An 18,282-nucleotide genomic window follows, 5' to 3' on the forward strand; every position below is an offset into this window, starting at 1 on the left:
TAATAACTTGTTAATACTGGGGCTCCTTTTAGCTAACAGGTAATTACTACTGCTGATAATGTGTACAAATATGATTATTGATGAAGTTATTTATTAGAGACCTGGCAAGTTACTTAGCCTCTCTAAGTCTGAGATCACTCATCTGAAAATGAAGAATATTGCTTGACTTAGCAGCTTTCGTTGTGAGGATTTAATGTGATACACCTACATGTAAAACACTTTAACAGTACTTGAAACCTTAATGTACTCAAAAAATGTTATTTCTTATCTCTGTTGGTCTATCATTTATCTATCTATCTATCTATCTATCTATCTATCTATCTATCTATCTATCATCATCATCATCTATCATCTCCCTATCTATCTGACCATCCATCCATCCATTCATCCATCCATTCATCTATCCATTCATCTATCTATCTATCTATCCATCCATCCATCCATCATCTATCAGAAAAGTCAGTCACCTAATTATGTTTTCTCAAGTAGATCAGTGGTTTTATATAGATTGCATTTTATGTAGGATGCTTCTTTCAAATGGTAATTTTGAGTTTATTCTTATACAAGAATGCCCCAAAATAATCTTCTATTATAGTATACTGTCAGAATTAAGTAGTGACATGTAGGAATGAATTCTCTGAAGATTATATTGTCATTTTAGCTTATATACCCTCTTTGACTAGTTCTTGGTTGGACCACAGAAGAAACTTGGCCTAACAATAATTAATTACTTAATGATTTTCATTAAACTGACTTATTAAACAGCTCTTTTTGTAGTTTAATTTCAATAAATTTTTCTTGTTCTATTTTTGTTATGTTTACCTCTACCTCAAAGCCTAAATTGCATGTTTTTGGACTTATATGAGAATTGTATTTGTCATTTTTAAATCTAACTATTTGGCTGGTAACAGGTAATTACTTGTTGGTATAACATCTTTACATATTTTCTCATGTGTGTGTTTTAAATAAGATTAGATATTGTTTCTAATTCTATGAAATCTTCATTTATCTAGGCTTACATAGAATTAAAGTCTCAGTTATTATTATATATCATATGCTGGGTCTACTGATTTGTTAGTCAACTATCTTTCACCAATTCACATGTTACCAATAATTTCTCATAATCGTCCTGATTTGTATAACAGTTTGGATTTGTTATTAAAGAAAATATACATCTTTCTTGTGATTTTTCTTATTTTCTTGAAATCTTTACTAGACATGACTGTTTGGTCACTTACTCTAAATGCAGACTTCCTCCCTAAAAAAATGTTTTAAATAAGAACAACTTTGAAAGACATAGATCTGTTTTTAAATGTTGGGTATCAGAATAAGTTTATATTTAAAGGAAGCTTCTATATAAATAGCATTCTAAATCTGAGAAAATATTTTTTTTTGCCTTTATAACTGAGAAATCTATGTAAGGAATATATATTTTCTTTTTAGTTGTATTTCCCTATAAAAAAAAAACAAAAAACAAAAAACAAAAAAAACTATTCCAGAACAAATATCTGCCTCATCTACATTGAAGATATTGAAGCTATAAAAGTAAAATTTACTTAGAAAACTCCATTCAAAATTCAAGTGCCTAGTTCATGTAACGGGCTGATGGATCTGTGTGTTTTTTCACTAGGATATTGGAATAAAAGCAAATATGAGCATTCTATATTCTTTAACATTAGCTATCGTATAATATTCCTTTGATGGTTTTTATAAATTCATTTTTTGAATCTGTAGTAAAATCTTGGGGTAAGAACAATCATCTTTCAATTTCTATAACAGTTTTGTTAGAAAGACAAAGAATCTGTTAAGGTAGTTGTTCGTGAAGCAAACATCAATTATTATCTGATTGCTCTTTTGCTACAAGCTAATAATAATTTTAGTAATTTTTTCAAAGTGAATTTTGGGAAAAGAAATTTTATCAATTTATGATTCACTTTCCAATTTAAAAAAGTTGTTCTTGAGTCTCATGTCATGTACTTTGTTGAGTTTCGTGGGTAAAAAATGTTATGTTGGCTGATTAGAGAAAGGTGAATTCAGTGTTTTTGGCTCCTATCCCTTCATTTTAGCAAACTTCCCATTGTTTCCTCTATTAACCACTTCAATATTTTTGGGCAAATGAATTCCACCAGCTGTGCTCCTTGTTGATACATTATAGGTCTCAAAGTATAATTATAATCCATTTATCTTTCCTTGTAGCATCAGAGACTCCTTGAAATGCTAGATACAGAGAAGGATTTGTTAAAAGAAAAAATAAAGGAAGCTTTGATTCAGCAATCTCAAGAACAGAAGGTAATACTTTACGTTTGCTCAATGTGTGGAAATAATGTATCCTGTTACTTCATATAATACATTTAGTGTATGTCTTATTATTTATAGGAAATATTGGAGAAGTGTTTGGAAGAAGAAAGGCAAAGAAATAAGGAGGCATTAGTATCTGCTGCAAAGGTATTTCCATCTGAAAAGTTTATTCTGTAGTTTAATTTAGATAATTTTTATCTGTTGTATTTTTATTGTTTATCCTCACCTCAAAGCCTAAATTGAATATTTTTGGTCTCATGTAAGAATTGTATTTATCATTTGAAAGTCTAATTATTTGCCTGGTATAAACCCATTTGTAATAATTGGTTTCTTTGTATGTAAGTGGAATTTAAAAATTGAGTTCATTAATGGTACAACCAATCTACTTTTGTAAAATATTTCATTCCAGAAAAATAAAAAAAGAATGTTTTTCTTTCTTATTTTTCCTCTTAAACTTAGGCTACCATTGTTCATATTATTGTTAAATTCACATTACACAAGATTATCAGGATTTGAAATGCTTTACATTTAGAATTGTAATTGTTTAAAAAGAATTTTAAGAAGAATATATATATATGTGTATATATATATATGTGTGTGTGTGTATATATATATATGTGTGTGTGTGTATATATATATATATATAGACACTAATATCTATTTGATATTTGATAGGCATCATACAAGTAATATGTATGTTGGGGTACGTGTGCATGGGGTACATGTATATGTATGTGTATATATGTATTTGCATGTATATTTAATTATCAAGATATGTGATTTTTAAAAACTGACTTTGAAATAGCTCATGTGAGTAGTGATTCATAGATATTAAATGTATATACCAACAAATACATATATAGTACTAACTTTTGAGGTTCGGATGTCAATTTAAATTTAATAAATAAATATCGAAAATCTCATATGTGCAAATAACTATACCAGGGTAGAAATTCAAAGATGACTATGATTTCATCTTTTTCTGAAATAATTTACAGTCAGGTAAGAAAAATATTACTTATATACCAATAAGGCAAGGAGGAATACATTAAATTATTATGAGTGTATAGATAGTATTTCCATGTCATAGGAGTTTTTAACAAGAAAACAGAAATAGGCAACTATGTTGAATGTTGCTTTGAGGCCAACAAAAATAAGCATTAAAACAACAAAAAGTATCATTTGGATTAAACAACATGGAAGGCATTGGTGAGCATAGTAAGAGTAGTTTAAAAGAAGAATGGTAAAATAAAATAAGAGTTCAGAAAATGGTAACTGTCAGCTTCAATAACATTTGTCAAATTGATTGTGACCTGGAAGCAATAGAAAAAGTGGTAACCCTGGGGATGAAGAAGGGACTTTAGTGCACACCAAAGTACGATGGTTTCCTTGAGGAAAATTCTTATGCAGTTATTTGAGTTGAAACTGAAGTGTAGGAACTATTTTTATGGCACTCCATTTTACTGAATAACTAGGGTTATAGAGACTTTAATATTTGGCAGACATTTTCTCCAAAATAAGAGGAGTGAGCCCAGTAACTTTAAGAAAAAACTGACAATTTTCATTGCTAATGATAAAATTCATGCTTTAAAGCAAAAATTAGAATTTTGGAAAATTTGTATCTGATTTTTAATACTTAAGACATTTCTGATGAGATTGATGGTGTTACAAACAAATGCGACCTTTTTTTAATGGTATAATGAAAAATGTCAAAATCTAGAGGAGATGCTTAACTCATTGAACCAATGTTTTCCAAATAAAAAAATGTTTCTAAAAATCATGTATAGATAAAGGATTCATTCAAAGTACAAGAAAGGATTGTAATGGAATAGAGTACCAAATTGCATTGAGATGATTTGATTTTCCTTATTGCAACTAACTTTTAAGAACTACTTCTTGTGAAGTTTTGGTGTGGAATCATCAAGAAATATCTACAGTGATCTCAACTGGCTACTAAATACTCCTCCCTTCTCTACTACCTATCTGTGTGAGACTGAGTTGTTTTTTTTCTTAATATACTTCAACCAAATAATATCATTACATATTTAATACAGAAGGCAGATATGAGTATCTAGTTGTCTTCTATTATGTCAGATATTAAGAAGGTTTACAACATACTTCTCACTTTTTAATTTTGGAAAATATAGTTATTTTTCATTAAATATAATGCTTGTTAATATAATGCATTTACTGTTATTAGTTTTAAATGAATTAATAAATATTTTAATTTTGTCTTGATTTGAATTTCTAATATGATAAATTTTAATCTATATGTATAAGCGATATAAACAAAAGCTTTTTGAAATCCTCAATAATTTTTAAGAGTGTAAGGAAATCTTAAGACCAAATAGTTTGACAGCTGCTACTTTAAGCTAAGGTTTGATTACTTTGAAGTTTAGAAATGCCATAAAAATAAGTATATTATTTACAAAAACAAATAATTGATTTTATTTTATGGTGATTATTAAAATGCATAAAAACATCAGAATTAAACCCTATAGAATCAAAGTTTTGTGTTTTTTAGATTAATTCAAGCCTGTTTTACTCAAAGAATTATTGTGCAGTTATCCTTTCAAATATTTTTCTTTTGGCCATTATTTTTTTTAAAGCTTGAGAAAGAAGCAATGAAGGATGCAGTATTAAAAGCCATAGAAGAAGAAAGAAAAAATTTGGAAAAAGCTCATGCTGAAGAAAGGGAGTTATGGAAGACTGAGCATGCAAAAGATCAAGAAAAAATATCTCAGGCAATTCAAAAAGCTATACAAGAACAAAGAAAAATTAGTCAGGTTAGTAAAATTAACTCTTTGTAAATATTTTCATTTTTCTCAAAATGAAATATCCTTACTATTATTTTATCTTACTTAAAATCACCTTAGCGGACATATCAGTATTTAGTTATTTTGCCATTGATATAAATACTTGAAACAAATAATTGTTAATATATATGTATTTTTACTTTCCGATACTTATAATTTTTACTCTATTTTCAGAAAAGTCAGAATCCAAATTTGTTTAGTCATTACAATTACATTAAGCCTCCTGTTTAATATATTTTTTCTTTTCTGCAAACACACACATGCACACATAATACAAAATAATATGCATGCGTAGAAAACAATTTGATTCAATTAATTTATGTCTGATTTGTATATCTATATACCTGTAGTTCACAGTAGTAATTAATAGAACCTCTCAAATAATTCCTATGGTTTCATAAGAGATATATACATATCAACAAATGTGGCCTACATACAATATAACTTTTGATTACTTATAGGAAGAATTAAAAACTTTATTAGTTTTTTTAAATAATTGAATTTACATGGTTTTATTTTACTTGTATTTAGTCTTTTCTTTATATAGGCAAGAAGATACCTGAATAAATCTTTCCTTAAACAAATATAAAAAGCAAAAAATAACATTCGTAGAAATCTTTTCTTTTATGCAATCAAAGTGTGACATTACTACCATTATTTATTCAACCATACATTATAAATATAGCTAAAATGACTATCTTTTGAGAATAAATAACCTAGGATATTTTCTTATGACTTACAAATTAATCGTACTGAAGCCTTAACTCAATCCTTCTAATATCCAGGATAAATGTAATACATTTTCAAAATTTGTCACTTAAGTTTATTCTTAAGAGCACAGTTACTCATTTACTGTAAAAATTAAACAGATCTGTAAGAAGCTTTTATGGTAAGATAACTAGTACAGTAACAGATCTTACCTCTTTTTTTCTTACTTTTTTTCCATTAGAGTAATGATTACCTTCTAATTCTTTCTGTAACTTACTGTTAGTATCAACAAATATATATTGAGTACCTATGGTTTTTAAGATGCTTAATTGTCTCTCAGTTCAGTTGATTGGAATTCCATGCCAGGAAGGTCAAGTTCATTCATTAAATCCTGATACGGGAGAGGTTGCTTAAAATGTTTTAGTGACTACAGACCATTCCTTTAATCTCACATAGATATGGACTTAGTCACCATTAAGTTAGGCAAGATGGCCTGAGTAAATCAGCACATATTCATCACCCAAAGAGAAAAATATATATCTTAAAGAGCGCCCTTCTCTGCCAGTTTGTCAGAAACATTCTTGTCTATAAAAAACACTACAATATATGATATACTTTAAAATTTGTTCTCTCTAGTCTCAGAGTACTATGAAGATAATATAATCATGTCATGAATAAATACATTTTGTTTGCTTTCTTACCAATAGTTGCATAGTTTGGGCAGTGGGAAGGGAGAAGTCAGAGGGAGGGGGAAGAGAGAGAGAGCGAGAGAGTGAGAGAGAGAGAGAGAGAGAGAGAGAGAGAGAGAAAGAAAGAAGGAGAGAGAGAGAAGCAGGAGAGAGAGAGAAGCAGAGGGAGAGAGGTTTTTTTTTTTTAATTATTATTGTTTTGTGGCTGACCAAGTTGAACAGAGAACATCTAGCAGAGAAAACAGCGTTGCCAGGTAACTCTCAGGTTTTCAAAAATGCGATGGTAGTATTAAATGTATTACAAGTCTTCCTTATACAGTTCACTGCTTTCATTTTCACATGGTTGTAGTAAAAACTAATGGAACAACAAACAACTGTTGTTCCATTAGTCCCTGAAAGCTTAATAGACCTATTATAGAAAATAATTATAGAAAATTATTATTGAAAATCGACAAATTACTTTTCTTGTGAGCCAGATTAGCTTATATATCTTTTATTTATTTAGCCCAGCAGGATAAGCAAATAAATTGCCATGGTCAAACTTTTTGGTGTTTTACATTAATTATTGAAAAGACTGCCTGTTTTGTTTCAGGGACTGTACTTGTTTCTGGGGATACAGTAGTGAAAAAAATTTCTGCTGTCTTGTGAATAAAACAGAAAACTATTAAAGGTATAATAAAATGTGAAGTAGTGATCAGTGTCATGAAGAACAATGAAATAAGGGGCTAGAGAGTGAAGGAACCAATACATAAATAAGGTAGTCAGGTAAGGACTCTCTAAAGTGGTAGCAGTTGAGCTGAGGCCTGCATTGAAATGAGGAGTTTACCTTATGAACGGCTGGGGGAATAGCAAAGGCTCTGAAGCAGAAAGATGCTTGGTATAGCTAAAAGTCTATAGTATTGTTATAGATGTAGACATACAAGCAGACCAATGGAATTGGACAGAATATGGAAAGAGCCATGAAATTTTTCCACAATTTATAAATCCATAAAGATGTTGTTACAAATTAGATAAAATAAGTTACCTTAACAAATCAAGTGTTTTATCTGGGTTCCATTGAAGGGGGCCTAGAGCTGTGAATTTACTGAATTTATGCAAAACTGTATATGTGCAGATTTTTCTGCAGAGATAGTCCATAACTTTTATTAGATTCTCAAAAGTATCTTACTAATTAATCCAGAAAAGATTAAATATAATTGCAACTGGCTGTCCATTTCCTTCTCAACTCTGATTACTAAAATGAGTTTCAGATAGGTTAAATTTTAAAATTTATAAATTTAATGTACTGAAAAGAAATTAGGAAAACACTGATGTTGTTTGAGAGGGAGAGTCCAAGCAGGGCTTCTAAAATGGCAGACTAAGCACTTTTGCAAATTAGCTTCTCCATAATGGTGGTGAGAATACTAGCAAAAATTATCAAAAGCAACTTATTCAGAAATCTGGATATTAACCAAAATCTCCAACAAGTCAAGGAGTATTTATTTAAGAAAAATAGTTAAATCTCAGTAAGAACAGCAAGCTTTGTAGAGTTTTAACTTGCCTTATTTCCAATCCATCTGTTCTCTTAAGGTCTATGGTAGCTTTAAAAGCTGGCTGCCTCACAACCAAGGTAGCTGTGAAAACCAGCAATGTAGAAGCCACTGGAGGGGCCAGCCCAGGTTTGGAGCTCCCCCAAAACTCCATCTCCAGAGAATTGTTACTGTTTGGCCTGACCGGCAGCTCACTGAGCAGTCCCCATTGGAAGGACTTGTTATCTGACCTGACTCAGAGCTTGCTCAGTGGGAAAAGCCTATTCTCAGCATGTTTGTCGGAAACCATAAGTGATAATTGTTTGACTTCTCAGCTGGTTGGGACAAAAATACAAGTTGGGCCAAACAAAAGGCTGGCCAAAATATTTAAAAGAGAAATCTGGGAAATGTGATTGCCAAAGATGATTTCGAAAAGCTCTGATTTTTTAAAAAAATATTCCTGGAGCTCTTGAAGGTGACACAAATGCACAAAGTCGCACACTTACCCAGGAACGACCTGAGAGGACCTAATGTCTCTCCTCTGGCTTGCTTTGATTTTATGTATGCAGAAATTGAAGTCTAAGGTAGAGTTGTAAACTGTCAGTGTTGAAAGTGTACCTCAACACATAGAGGGCCTTGGCAAATGATAATCTGGTTCAAAGTTTTTAAGGGAATCTCTTTCTAATCATTAGCTGACCACTGAGCTAATCTAGCAAAGACTTCAGTGGCTATATATTATAAGAAAAACAGACTTTGCAGAATTAATACAGAGAAATTAGTACATGAAATTTTCCAAACAGAGAAATAGCAACAACAACAATTATTCCTGGGGGATGGGGGATATCTGATTTCTAGAGTTGCTACATTACATTATTTCAAATGTCCAGTTTTTATCAACAACAAAATTATGAGAATATGCAAAGATATATGCTCATACACAGGAAAACAGCAGAACCTACATTGATGTTGGCTTAATAGACAAAGACTTTAATCTGTTATTATAAATAGTTCAAAGAACTAAAGATCATTTTATAAGATTTACAAGCCCTAATCATATATATTTCAGGTACATGTGCTCTTCAGACACTAACACTAGAAATTTTTGAAGAACTTCTCTATTTATTTTTAAAAGTGTACCCTCCTTGCTATAAAAGCAAGGTTGCATATACATGGCTGTAGGAGGGAAAGGCCCTAACTTCCTGTCTCATAGTTTATCCTTCTTTTACAGCATATATCTAATTCAAATACTGTCTTGTTTGACTACTGTCCCACTGAACTGAGAGCTTCACAAGTGTTTCAATCATATATATGCCTTTAAAAGGCCCTAGCATAATATCTAGCTCATAGGATGTTCTCCAGAAAACGAGTTATTGTCCTTAAACATCAGGAGCCAAAAGTTTCAAACAGTTAACTCTAGATTAGTGAACATTTGATCAACCAAATGTAGTTTAATAATGGAAAGCACTATAGTCTCTCTGTGAGATCGTCAGGTATTATAGAGAAGCCCCCACATGGTAAGTTTCCTGTGTGTCTTCTGTATCATAGGGTCATCAACACAGAAAACATCAATGTGTGTTAAATCGTGGTTCATTTGTTACTCACTATCATGGTAGGTATTCTTACCAAACTTTGGCAGGGACTTAGGAAATAATAACCCTCCACAGGTACTGGATCAGTTATCTTAGGATGTAAGAAGTCTATATATAGTTTTTAAAACCATTGATGAAGCTATTATGGACATAAGAAAAATAGTATTGTTTCTGTATCTTTAGTAATACCATTTCATCAAGCTTCATTTTTACTGCTTTGTATAATTATTTTCCCTGAACATATTCATTTTTTGGTAGGTATACAGGTAAACTCTATTTTTCAAGGGGATGGTGAAGTTGTGCTCAATATCTTTCACTTTTTATAGGACATATGCCTATATTGATAATATGAAGCAATAATATACTTCCCCTGGAATATCTATTTTGAAATTTATATGAGTTGAAATTATTATGTTGGAAATCTCCTGAAGTTGACAGTGTTGAATCAGCTATATTATTTCACCAGGGGACTGTTATATATCTCTTAATCAAAAGGTTATAAAGGCTGAGAGATTCAAAAGATTATGTACTTGCAGTAGAGTATGTCAGAATTCCCCATTTTGAGACATATATCATTTAGGTGGTCAGTAAAGTTTATATAATAAACCTTTATATTCAAGGACCTTTACATTTTGTGTATGTAAGAAATCTAAAAGAATTTTCAGAAAATATGTATAATAGTATTTAGAAAGTTTCCTGATACAAAATCAATATACAAAAATTACTTGTGTTTTTATACCTGCATCAGACAGAACATGAAATTTTAGAAAATACCACCTGTGATATCATATTTTTCTGTCTAGTAGCATGAACCTGTGTGTTTATTATTTTGGTGGTGACCGTAGAAATTGCAGGCTGTTATCTCCCACTTATCAAAGTAATATTAGTATTTTTATCCTCTTCTAGACAATATAAAGACCTCAAAATTCTTCAACTCAATTTACTTTCTCCCATGACTTATGCAATTGTTATGAATTTTAATTCCACATTTTTAAACCTTGTACTTATTATGCAGTATATTCTTGTTTATACTTTTTATAAATAATGAAGTGCTTTTTAAAAATTTTTTTTAACTACATCTCTGTTCTCTCTGGGATCATTTTGCTGCTACTGAAATATATCCTTCAGAATTTCTTTTAGCGTTCTTTCACTAATGCAGAGGCCAGCCAACATTTTCTATAAAGGTTCAGATAGTAAATATTTTAGCTTTTGGGCCACATGGTCTCTGTCACAACTCTTCAGCTCTGCCATGGTAGCATAAAAGCAGCCACAGACAATATGTACAGAATAGAGATGATTTTGTTCATTTGAAAATGACTTTATTTTACCTTCATTCCTGGAAAAAAAATTTCTTTGCTGGGTATAGTTTTCTAGGTTGCCAGATATTTTCTTTTAGCATTTAAAATTTCTTTCCGCTGTCTTTTAGCTTTCATTGTTGCTATTAAGAAGCCAGATTTTAGTCTCTAATTGCTGCTCCTTTGAATGTGATCTCCCTTTTTTTGTGTCCGCATTTTCTTATAATGTACATAGGCATTTATTTATTTATACTTTTCCTGCTCAGTTTCAGTGGTTGTCTTCTATCTACAACTACATGTGCTTCACCAGCTCTGGAAAGTTTGACACTATTACATTTTCAAATATTACCTCCTTTTATTGTCTCCTTTTTTCTCCTCCTTGGACATCAGTTTTATACAGTAGATAGATAGATAGATAGATAGATAGATAGATAGATAGATAAACAGATAATCAGTTTTATACAGATAGATGGGTGGATGGATGGATGGATGGATGGATAGATAGATAGAGGGAGAGAGGGAGAGAAAGAGAGGGAAGGAGGGAGGGAGGTATAGAAATAAGTATATAGATATACATATAACAATGGATGGATTTTTAAAAGCAAACTAGAGTGAGAATGAATTAAGAGATGAGACTGAGAATACAGTGAATATATATATATGTACATATATATGCTTTATATTTTGTGTACATTGTACATTTTGTTATATATATTATATATACATATAAGAAATAGATATATATCCTTTACATTTTGTATGGATAAAGCCTTACCTCAGTCTACTCAGATTTGTCATTGTAAGGTAGCCAGAATTTCATGCCCAGTGGACCTGGAGTCTTTCACCAGTAGTAAAATTTGCTACCTTTCTCCTCTCCCCACACATACCCCAGTTCTACCTGTGACTAATATGCCTAAAATAGAGTCAAGGCACCTGGGCATATCAGTATGTAAAGTTTAATCAAGCTTGTCTTGATTCCTTGATTGAAGACATTTGCTAATAGTATTCAAAAGAAAAAACTGATCCTGAGCACAAAATTTTACATATCTCCCTTCTTTAAGAAACCACTAATTTTGTTTTCCTCACATTTGAAAAAAATGATCCTCAATCTTAATGTTGATGTGTTTGTATCTGATATAATCTCCATATGGGTTATTAGAAAAATTTAATATTATAATAGATAAATAGGTAGGTAGGTGAGGAGTTAGGTAAGTTGGTTGATTTATCATAAAAAGTGTGCTTATTACAGAATAAACCACAAAATGTACATTCTTAGCTTTGGTCTATATATCATTTTTTCTAGAGGGACACTTTTGATAGGAAGAAAGCTCTTATCAACCCTCAAGTCTGAGAAACATTGCATTAGCATTTTAATACTACCATTTTAGTGGATCACCAATTTATAGACATTTATAGATATCACTTCATTTGTTAATCCTATTCCCTAGAAAAGCAAATTCGAAAAAGCTGTGAACTATTAGAGTTTGCTTTGTAAAAATCCCATGGAGTTCATTAAATATCTTAAGTTACATAACTTGCAGGACCAGAAATATAATTTGTAAATAGTCTTTGCCCCTGGGCTACTAGTAATGGGAATCTAAAATCCTGCCTCTTGTACTTGTTCATAACCTTGAGGATTTTAACTGGGCTTCAGAATTATAATTAACATCCTGTTACTCTTTTTAGGAAAATACTGGGAATATTAGACATCACAAAAATTGACAAAATGTTATCATCACTTATTACAATAAGGAAAATAATAATAGTTCTTCATGTTCAAGTTTCATTTACTTGGCTTTATTTATTCTAAACAAATATTTTAGGTTTCTGCTAAAAAGCTATTTTTATAGAATTTTTTCTTCAGTTTTGGCTACAGAAAATAGTAAGATAATAGTAGTTATGGTGGTGGTAGTGGTGATAGGGATGGCAATAATTTAACAGTATTGGCTATCATTAATTTATTTCTAAGTATGAGGTACTTTTCTAATTGTTTTAAATGTTTGATCTCATTTAATTCTTAACCACCTGATGAGGCAGAAACTGTTATTATCCCCATTTTTACAGTAGTGGAAATTAAAGCTTAGGAAGATTATATAACTTGCTGAAGGCCATAATAACTCCTTGAAAAAGGCAAAAAGTCAGATTTAAAATCAGGCAACTTTATTCCAGAGGCCTTGCAAGTCGCCACTACGCTATTTCCCCTCCCAATGTTTTCATCTTGGAATAAAGTACAAATTTTCATCTTTTCGTTCATTTAATATAGATGATTTCAATAGGAAAAACTTGAAGAGTTATTTAATTTCTTTTTTTATTCAGTAATGTTTATTATGCATCTACCAAGTGTTGTTGGAAGATTTAGGTGTATAGCATCAGACAAGATAGATAAGGGCCCTAGGAACTCTTGGAGTTTATATTCAAGTTGAAAAATACCCTTATTAAATAAGGTAATTCCATATGTAATTTAGGCTATGAAGAAAAAATCAGGGTTATTTGTCTAGGTGAGAATAGGTGGTAGGGGACTTCTTTAGATAAGGAAGTTAAAAAAGAAGACAGACTTAAAAAAATTATATGCCGCATGATTCTATTTATATGAAATTCTAGAGAAGGCAAAACTAATTTGAGAAGAAAGAAATTAGCCATTGCCTGTGAAGGTTGGGGAGACTTTGAGGGTGATGGGAATGTTTTCATCATAATCATAGTGATTACCCTTGGCAAAACTTATCAAATTATATATTTCATGTAAATTAATTTTATTATATGCAAATAACATTTTAATAAACTAAATTTTAAAAACAAATACCTACCAGAGTAAATTATTGGATAGGTGGCGATTTCGGATGGTGATTTCATTTATGATGGTGAGGAAGGGTTGAGTTTCGTGGGGACAAAAAATCCAGTTTGTGCATATTCAGAATCCTAGGTAGAAGAATTGTTGAGTAGGCATTTAGAAATATGGGTCTGGAGTTTAGGTGAGTTGTCAGAGCTAGAGATCAAAATTTGGGGTTGACAAGTATATAGATGGTATTTAAAGTCAAATATATTAAAAAGAAAATTTTCTTGGCAGGACTGTACATGACATTGTTTTATGGAATGTGGCCATCTTCTATGTAGGAAAAGTATGGCCACCTCAGGTTAACTGTATCATAGCAGAAATAGTCTCCCACTTAAAATTGATGCATTTCAGATGAAATTGTGAAGATGTTAAAGTTATTAGTGCTTTCTGTATCACACTAATACGCAGGATTGAGTGGCCATGGCTTCATCTACATTTTCCAGGAAGCTCAGGATCACCAGCATGAACAAACAACAGCTTCTGCCACCTTATGTCCATCTCCTGTCTAGTTTCAGAGGCCAACAGTCATGTGTTCTGTGGCACAGAGCTGCAGAGCCACAGTCCAAAGAACTACAAAGTGCTCGAGTACTGACTGAAGGGACTGACTTTATTAAAAGACTTGAAGCTGTTTTTTGTTTGTTTTTTGTTTTTGTTTTTTTTTTTAATTCTAAGGTTTAGGTACTTCCACAACACTCAAATGTTTCTTTGATAAGAAGAATTCCGAAAACTTTTTATTAAGAGCAGTTGACATCTTTGGCCACTACATCACTCTAGAAATTAGGAAAGGATAGAATGTAGCAAAGCAAAAAAAAAAAAAAAAAAAAAAAAAAGGCGTAAAGTTAAGCAACTAAAATTACTCCTGATAAATGTAAGGAAAAAAAACAGCTTCTGCTTTATAATTTACCTCTAGATTTTCTCTGAGCTAATACTATCATTAACTGAGCAGATAAATGTTAAACTCTGAGACAAAACACAATACCTAAGGATTGTAACCCATATTTCTCCAAACTTACTTGAGAGATAATTTTGTTTGGCCTTGGTCATAAATTAAAACTAAGTCTTAGTGTTGATCGTAAATGTATAATTTTTTTTTTTGAGATATTAAGTAGAAAGTTTGACCCTGGCTTATTTGATTTTCACATTAAATTAATTCTGTGTCCCTTGAAGATCTTTGTTAAAGAAAGGAATGTACATTTGTTACTGACACCAACATGGGTAAAAAGAAGAGAGAATCATTAATTTTGCTGTCCTAGCAAAGTTCTGTAAAAGGACTCCAGTGCATACAGACACAAACTATGTCTGACGTTGGAAGCTCTTTATAATAGTTTATAACCACAGCCACTGTAATTTAGGGTTATATTTTCCCCAAAAGCCACAGACATTAAAATCAGTGGTTAAATTTTCTTTAGGAAATTTAGCGTTACCACCTGACCCTTCTTTTCAAAAAGGAAATAGCATTTCTATTTTAGCTTAGCAGACCAAATAGTTTTACAGCAATGAAATAATTTTTCTGAATTACTTATTTAGTTTTGATTCATTAGTGTGTTTTAAATTTTTTTTTACAAAATTTTGATAGTAACCTAGTTAATTATTAATTTAATTAAATCTTAATTACATTTTAATGTCAAAATATTGTATCTAAGGACAGGTGAACAGATAGTACATCAACTTACTTTCTCATTTTTTGAGACCTTTTCCTCCTGTTATGTTTCCTGTTTTGTTCAATGAGATAACCATCTGCAAGTTATCTAGTCCAGAGAACCAGAATTTCTCATAGACTCTTCTCCTCTCATCCCCATTTTTATACTTTTTAAATCATTAAAACTTTCCCATTTTACCCGTTAAATAATCCCTAAACATATATACTTCCTTCCTATCCACTATCATTGTCTTAATTATGGTTCTTATTGCTTACCTTGACCCCCTACATCGACTTCTTTGCTTCCAATTTTGTCTCCTTTCAGTTTGGAATTAAAAATGTCATTCTCGCACTTTAAATTCTTCGGTGCTGCCCTGTTAGCCTGTAGGATAACATTCAAGCTACTTAGCATAAACTATAAATCTTTCAGAGCACGAAATACAAATAAATATTTCAGTGACGTGGTCCATACCTCTCCAGCTCATCATCTGCCACTCTGCTTCAAACTGCTGGTACACATACCATGCTATTTTATGGTGTTGGGCCTTTAGTCATACTGTGACATTAGGGTAGGATGTTATTGCTTTCCTAACTTACAAAACCCACTCTTTTGAATAATTTAGTCTTTTTTTTTAATTCAAAAATCTCTTTCCACTCTTTAGATTAAATCAAGTGGTGTTCTTCCTTGGCATTCAGTATATAACGATACCACAGCCCAACCATATTATATTAAAAGAATCTGTTTGTGTCTTTTCCACTAGATTATAAGCATCTTGAAAGCAGGAGCTGAATCTTGAACAAAACGCAGTAGGTTATAAAATGGTGCATGATCAGCACTGGTTTAATGAGACAGACATATTAATCTTTAAAAAATGGACTTGACAACACAATTTGACTCTTTTTGAGTTTTGGTTGCTGTTAAATGGAATGTTTTAACAAAAATTGAGTCATCAAAAATAGTGTTTTGTGTTATGATCCCTTTAAAAAAAGTATCCACCAAAGTTCCTAATGGATGCCACACTGAGATGATTCTTATTATTATTGTTTTTCAAATACTTAGGAAGTAATCTGGGAGAAACAAGGATAATTACTTTCAGCTTCAGAAAAATGTTTACCTTGAACAACTAGTATGGACTTGCTCTAAGGTGATAGGATGATGGCTGCATGAGTCCAAGTAGAATTTTTTAGTCACGGTAAAGTAGTACTCTGTCTTTCACTGATCAGATGGAAGCATCACATTCATTGTTGTATACTATGTTTTAAGAGAGACATTTCCAAATCAGAATGGGACTATTTTAGACATTTATTGGTGCTTCCTCAGCATCTATTCCTTTCTTCCCAAAGTGATACTTTTTATTTCTTAGCCATGTGGTTTAGGTGAGATTTAACCTACTTTCTAAACTAGTCATAAGCCCTTATTAACTTAGGCTGATGACTATATCCCATTCCTATGTTAGCAGGTTCCAAGAGTTCACACATTTTGTGAGTGAAGCCTAGGACTCCATTTTGGGACACAGGTGTATAGACACTTGCTCAGAATAAGCACATGAGAAACCCTGTTTGGAACTGTTAGCAGCCATCTTGGGACAGTGTGCTTAGAGCTTTTGTAGAAATGAAGCCAAGACAAAAGGTGAGCTAAGAACTGGAGAGGGAGGAATTTGCATCCTGATCACATTCTTTGAATACAGATGAAGCCTATTCTTAATTCTTTTATGTTCTCTAGTGTGAGGCTGTTAATTATCTTTGAAGTCAGTTTGTGCTGAATGTTTTTTACCTTTCATCAAAAGAATTTTAACTGATTGCCAAATAAATGCACTCAAAAGTAAGGTTAGATCTGAGTCCTAATTTGTGACTCACGTAACCTCAACCAAGTTTTTAAAACACGTGCGGCTCTGTTAACAGATCTGTAATTTGGGATTAATAATTGCTGTTTTACGGAGTTGTCAGACCCTTGGAAACATGTTTTAAAAAATGAAGGAAAACAGATTTGTGAACAGCTTTAGAGACTATAAAATATGCAAATATCAATTAAATTGTGATCAAGCCAGTGACAAAGCAGGAAATATCATCACATACTATTGAAGGAATTGGAGTATTTAGCTCAAGAGAGAAATAAAGATATGGCAATACTCTTCACATATTTGAAGGGCTGCCGTAAAAGGATATTTTTTTCTACATAGCTGAAAAGAGACAAATTAGAAAAGTTACGTGAAAAATTTTAGTGCAGTAGAATATGGGGCTATCAGATCACAAGTCATCTAGCAAAAAGTGGATCATTTTTATCCAGGATGATGAAGAATAGATTGGGTAGGAGACTGAAGAATGTATGTATTGAGAATGTAATTTCCGCTGTCATTTTTTGTTCTAAGGATCTCTTTCTATTCATGTATCATTTTAGGTACATGGCAATGTCTAATTCCACAGATTTAAACTCAGTTACTAACATTCCAAAAAGCTATCATACTCATAACTGAATTGTTGAAAATTCTTTTTCAGAAATAATTACTATAAAATGCCTTTAAAATACATTTAGAATAGTTATATTGCCGCTTTTTAAATATGTAACATTAGTTAGGTAGCTTGACTACTCTAAACATCAGGGTATACCTGCCTATCAAAATAGTTTTGAGGATTAAATGAAAATACACATCATTATTTTATTAACTTTAAATACCAACTATCATTGCTTATATATTTTTATTTTAATACTTTTTATATTATATTTTGCTTAACTTTGCTGTTTTTCACACAGATCTCTAGTTGATAGAATCTTTAATTGTAAGTACGATTAACAAGCTTATAACCCAGATACATTTGTTTAACTTACTTATTAGCACAGTGCTTGGAACATATTATATATTATTGTTGCTGAGATGCCCACTGCTGTTGTTGATACTATTATAATTT

General features: G+C 31.4%; 1 protein-coding gene across 1 annotated transcript in view; it reads left to right on the top strand.

The window, feature by feature from the left end:
* CCDC91 (coiled-coil domain containing 91) overlaps positions 1-18,282 on the top strand; it is a 294,142-nt gene that overhangs the window by 202,907 nt on the left and 72,953 nt on the right. The window contains exons 9-11 of the mRNA XM_011363116.2: positions 2,197-2,289; positions 2,377-2,445; positions 4,908-5,084. Of these exons, the coding sequence (XP_011361418.1) occupies positions 2,197-2,289; positions 2,377-2,445; positions 4,908-5,084 (339 nt within the window). The remainder of the gene's footprint in view (positions 1-2,196; positions 2,290-2,376; positions 2,446-4,907; positions 5,085-18,282) is intronic.

The sequence above is a fragment of the Pteropus vampyrus genome, unplaced genomic scaffold (assembly GCF_000151845.1).
Source record: "Pteropus vampyrus isolate Shadow unplaced genomic scaffold, Pvam_2.0 Scaffold82, whole genome shotgun sequence".
In the NCBI taxonomy this organism is placed as follows: Eukaryota; Metazoa; Chordata; class Mammalia; order Chiroptera; family Pteropodidae; genus Pteropus; species Pteropus vampyrus.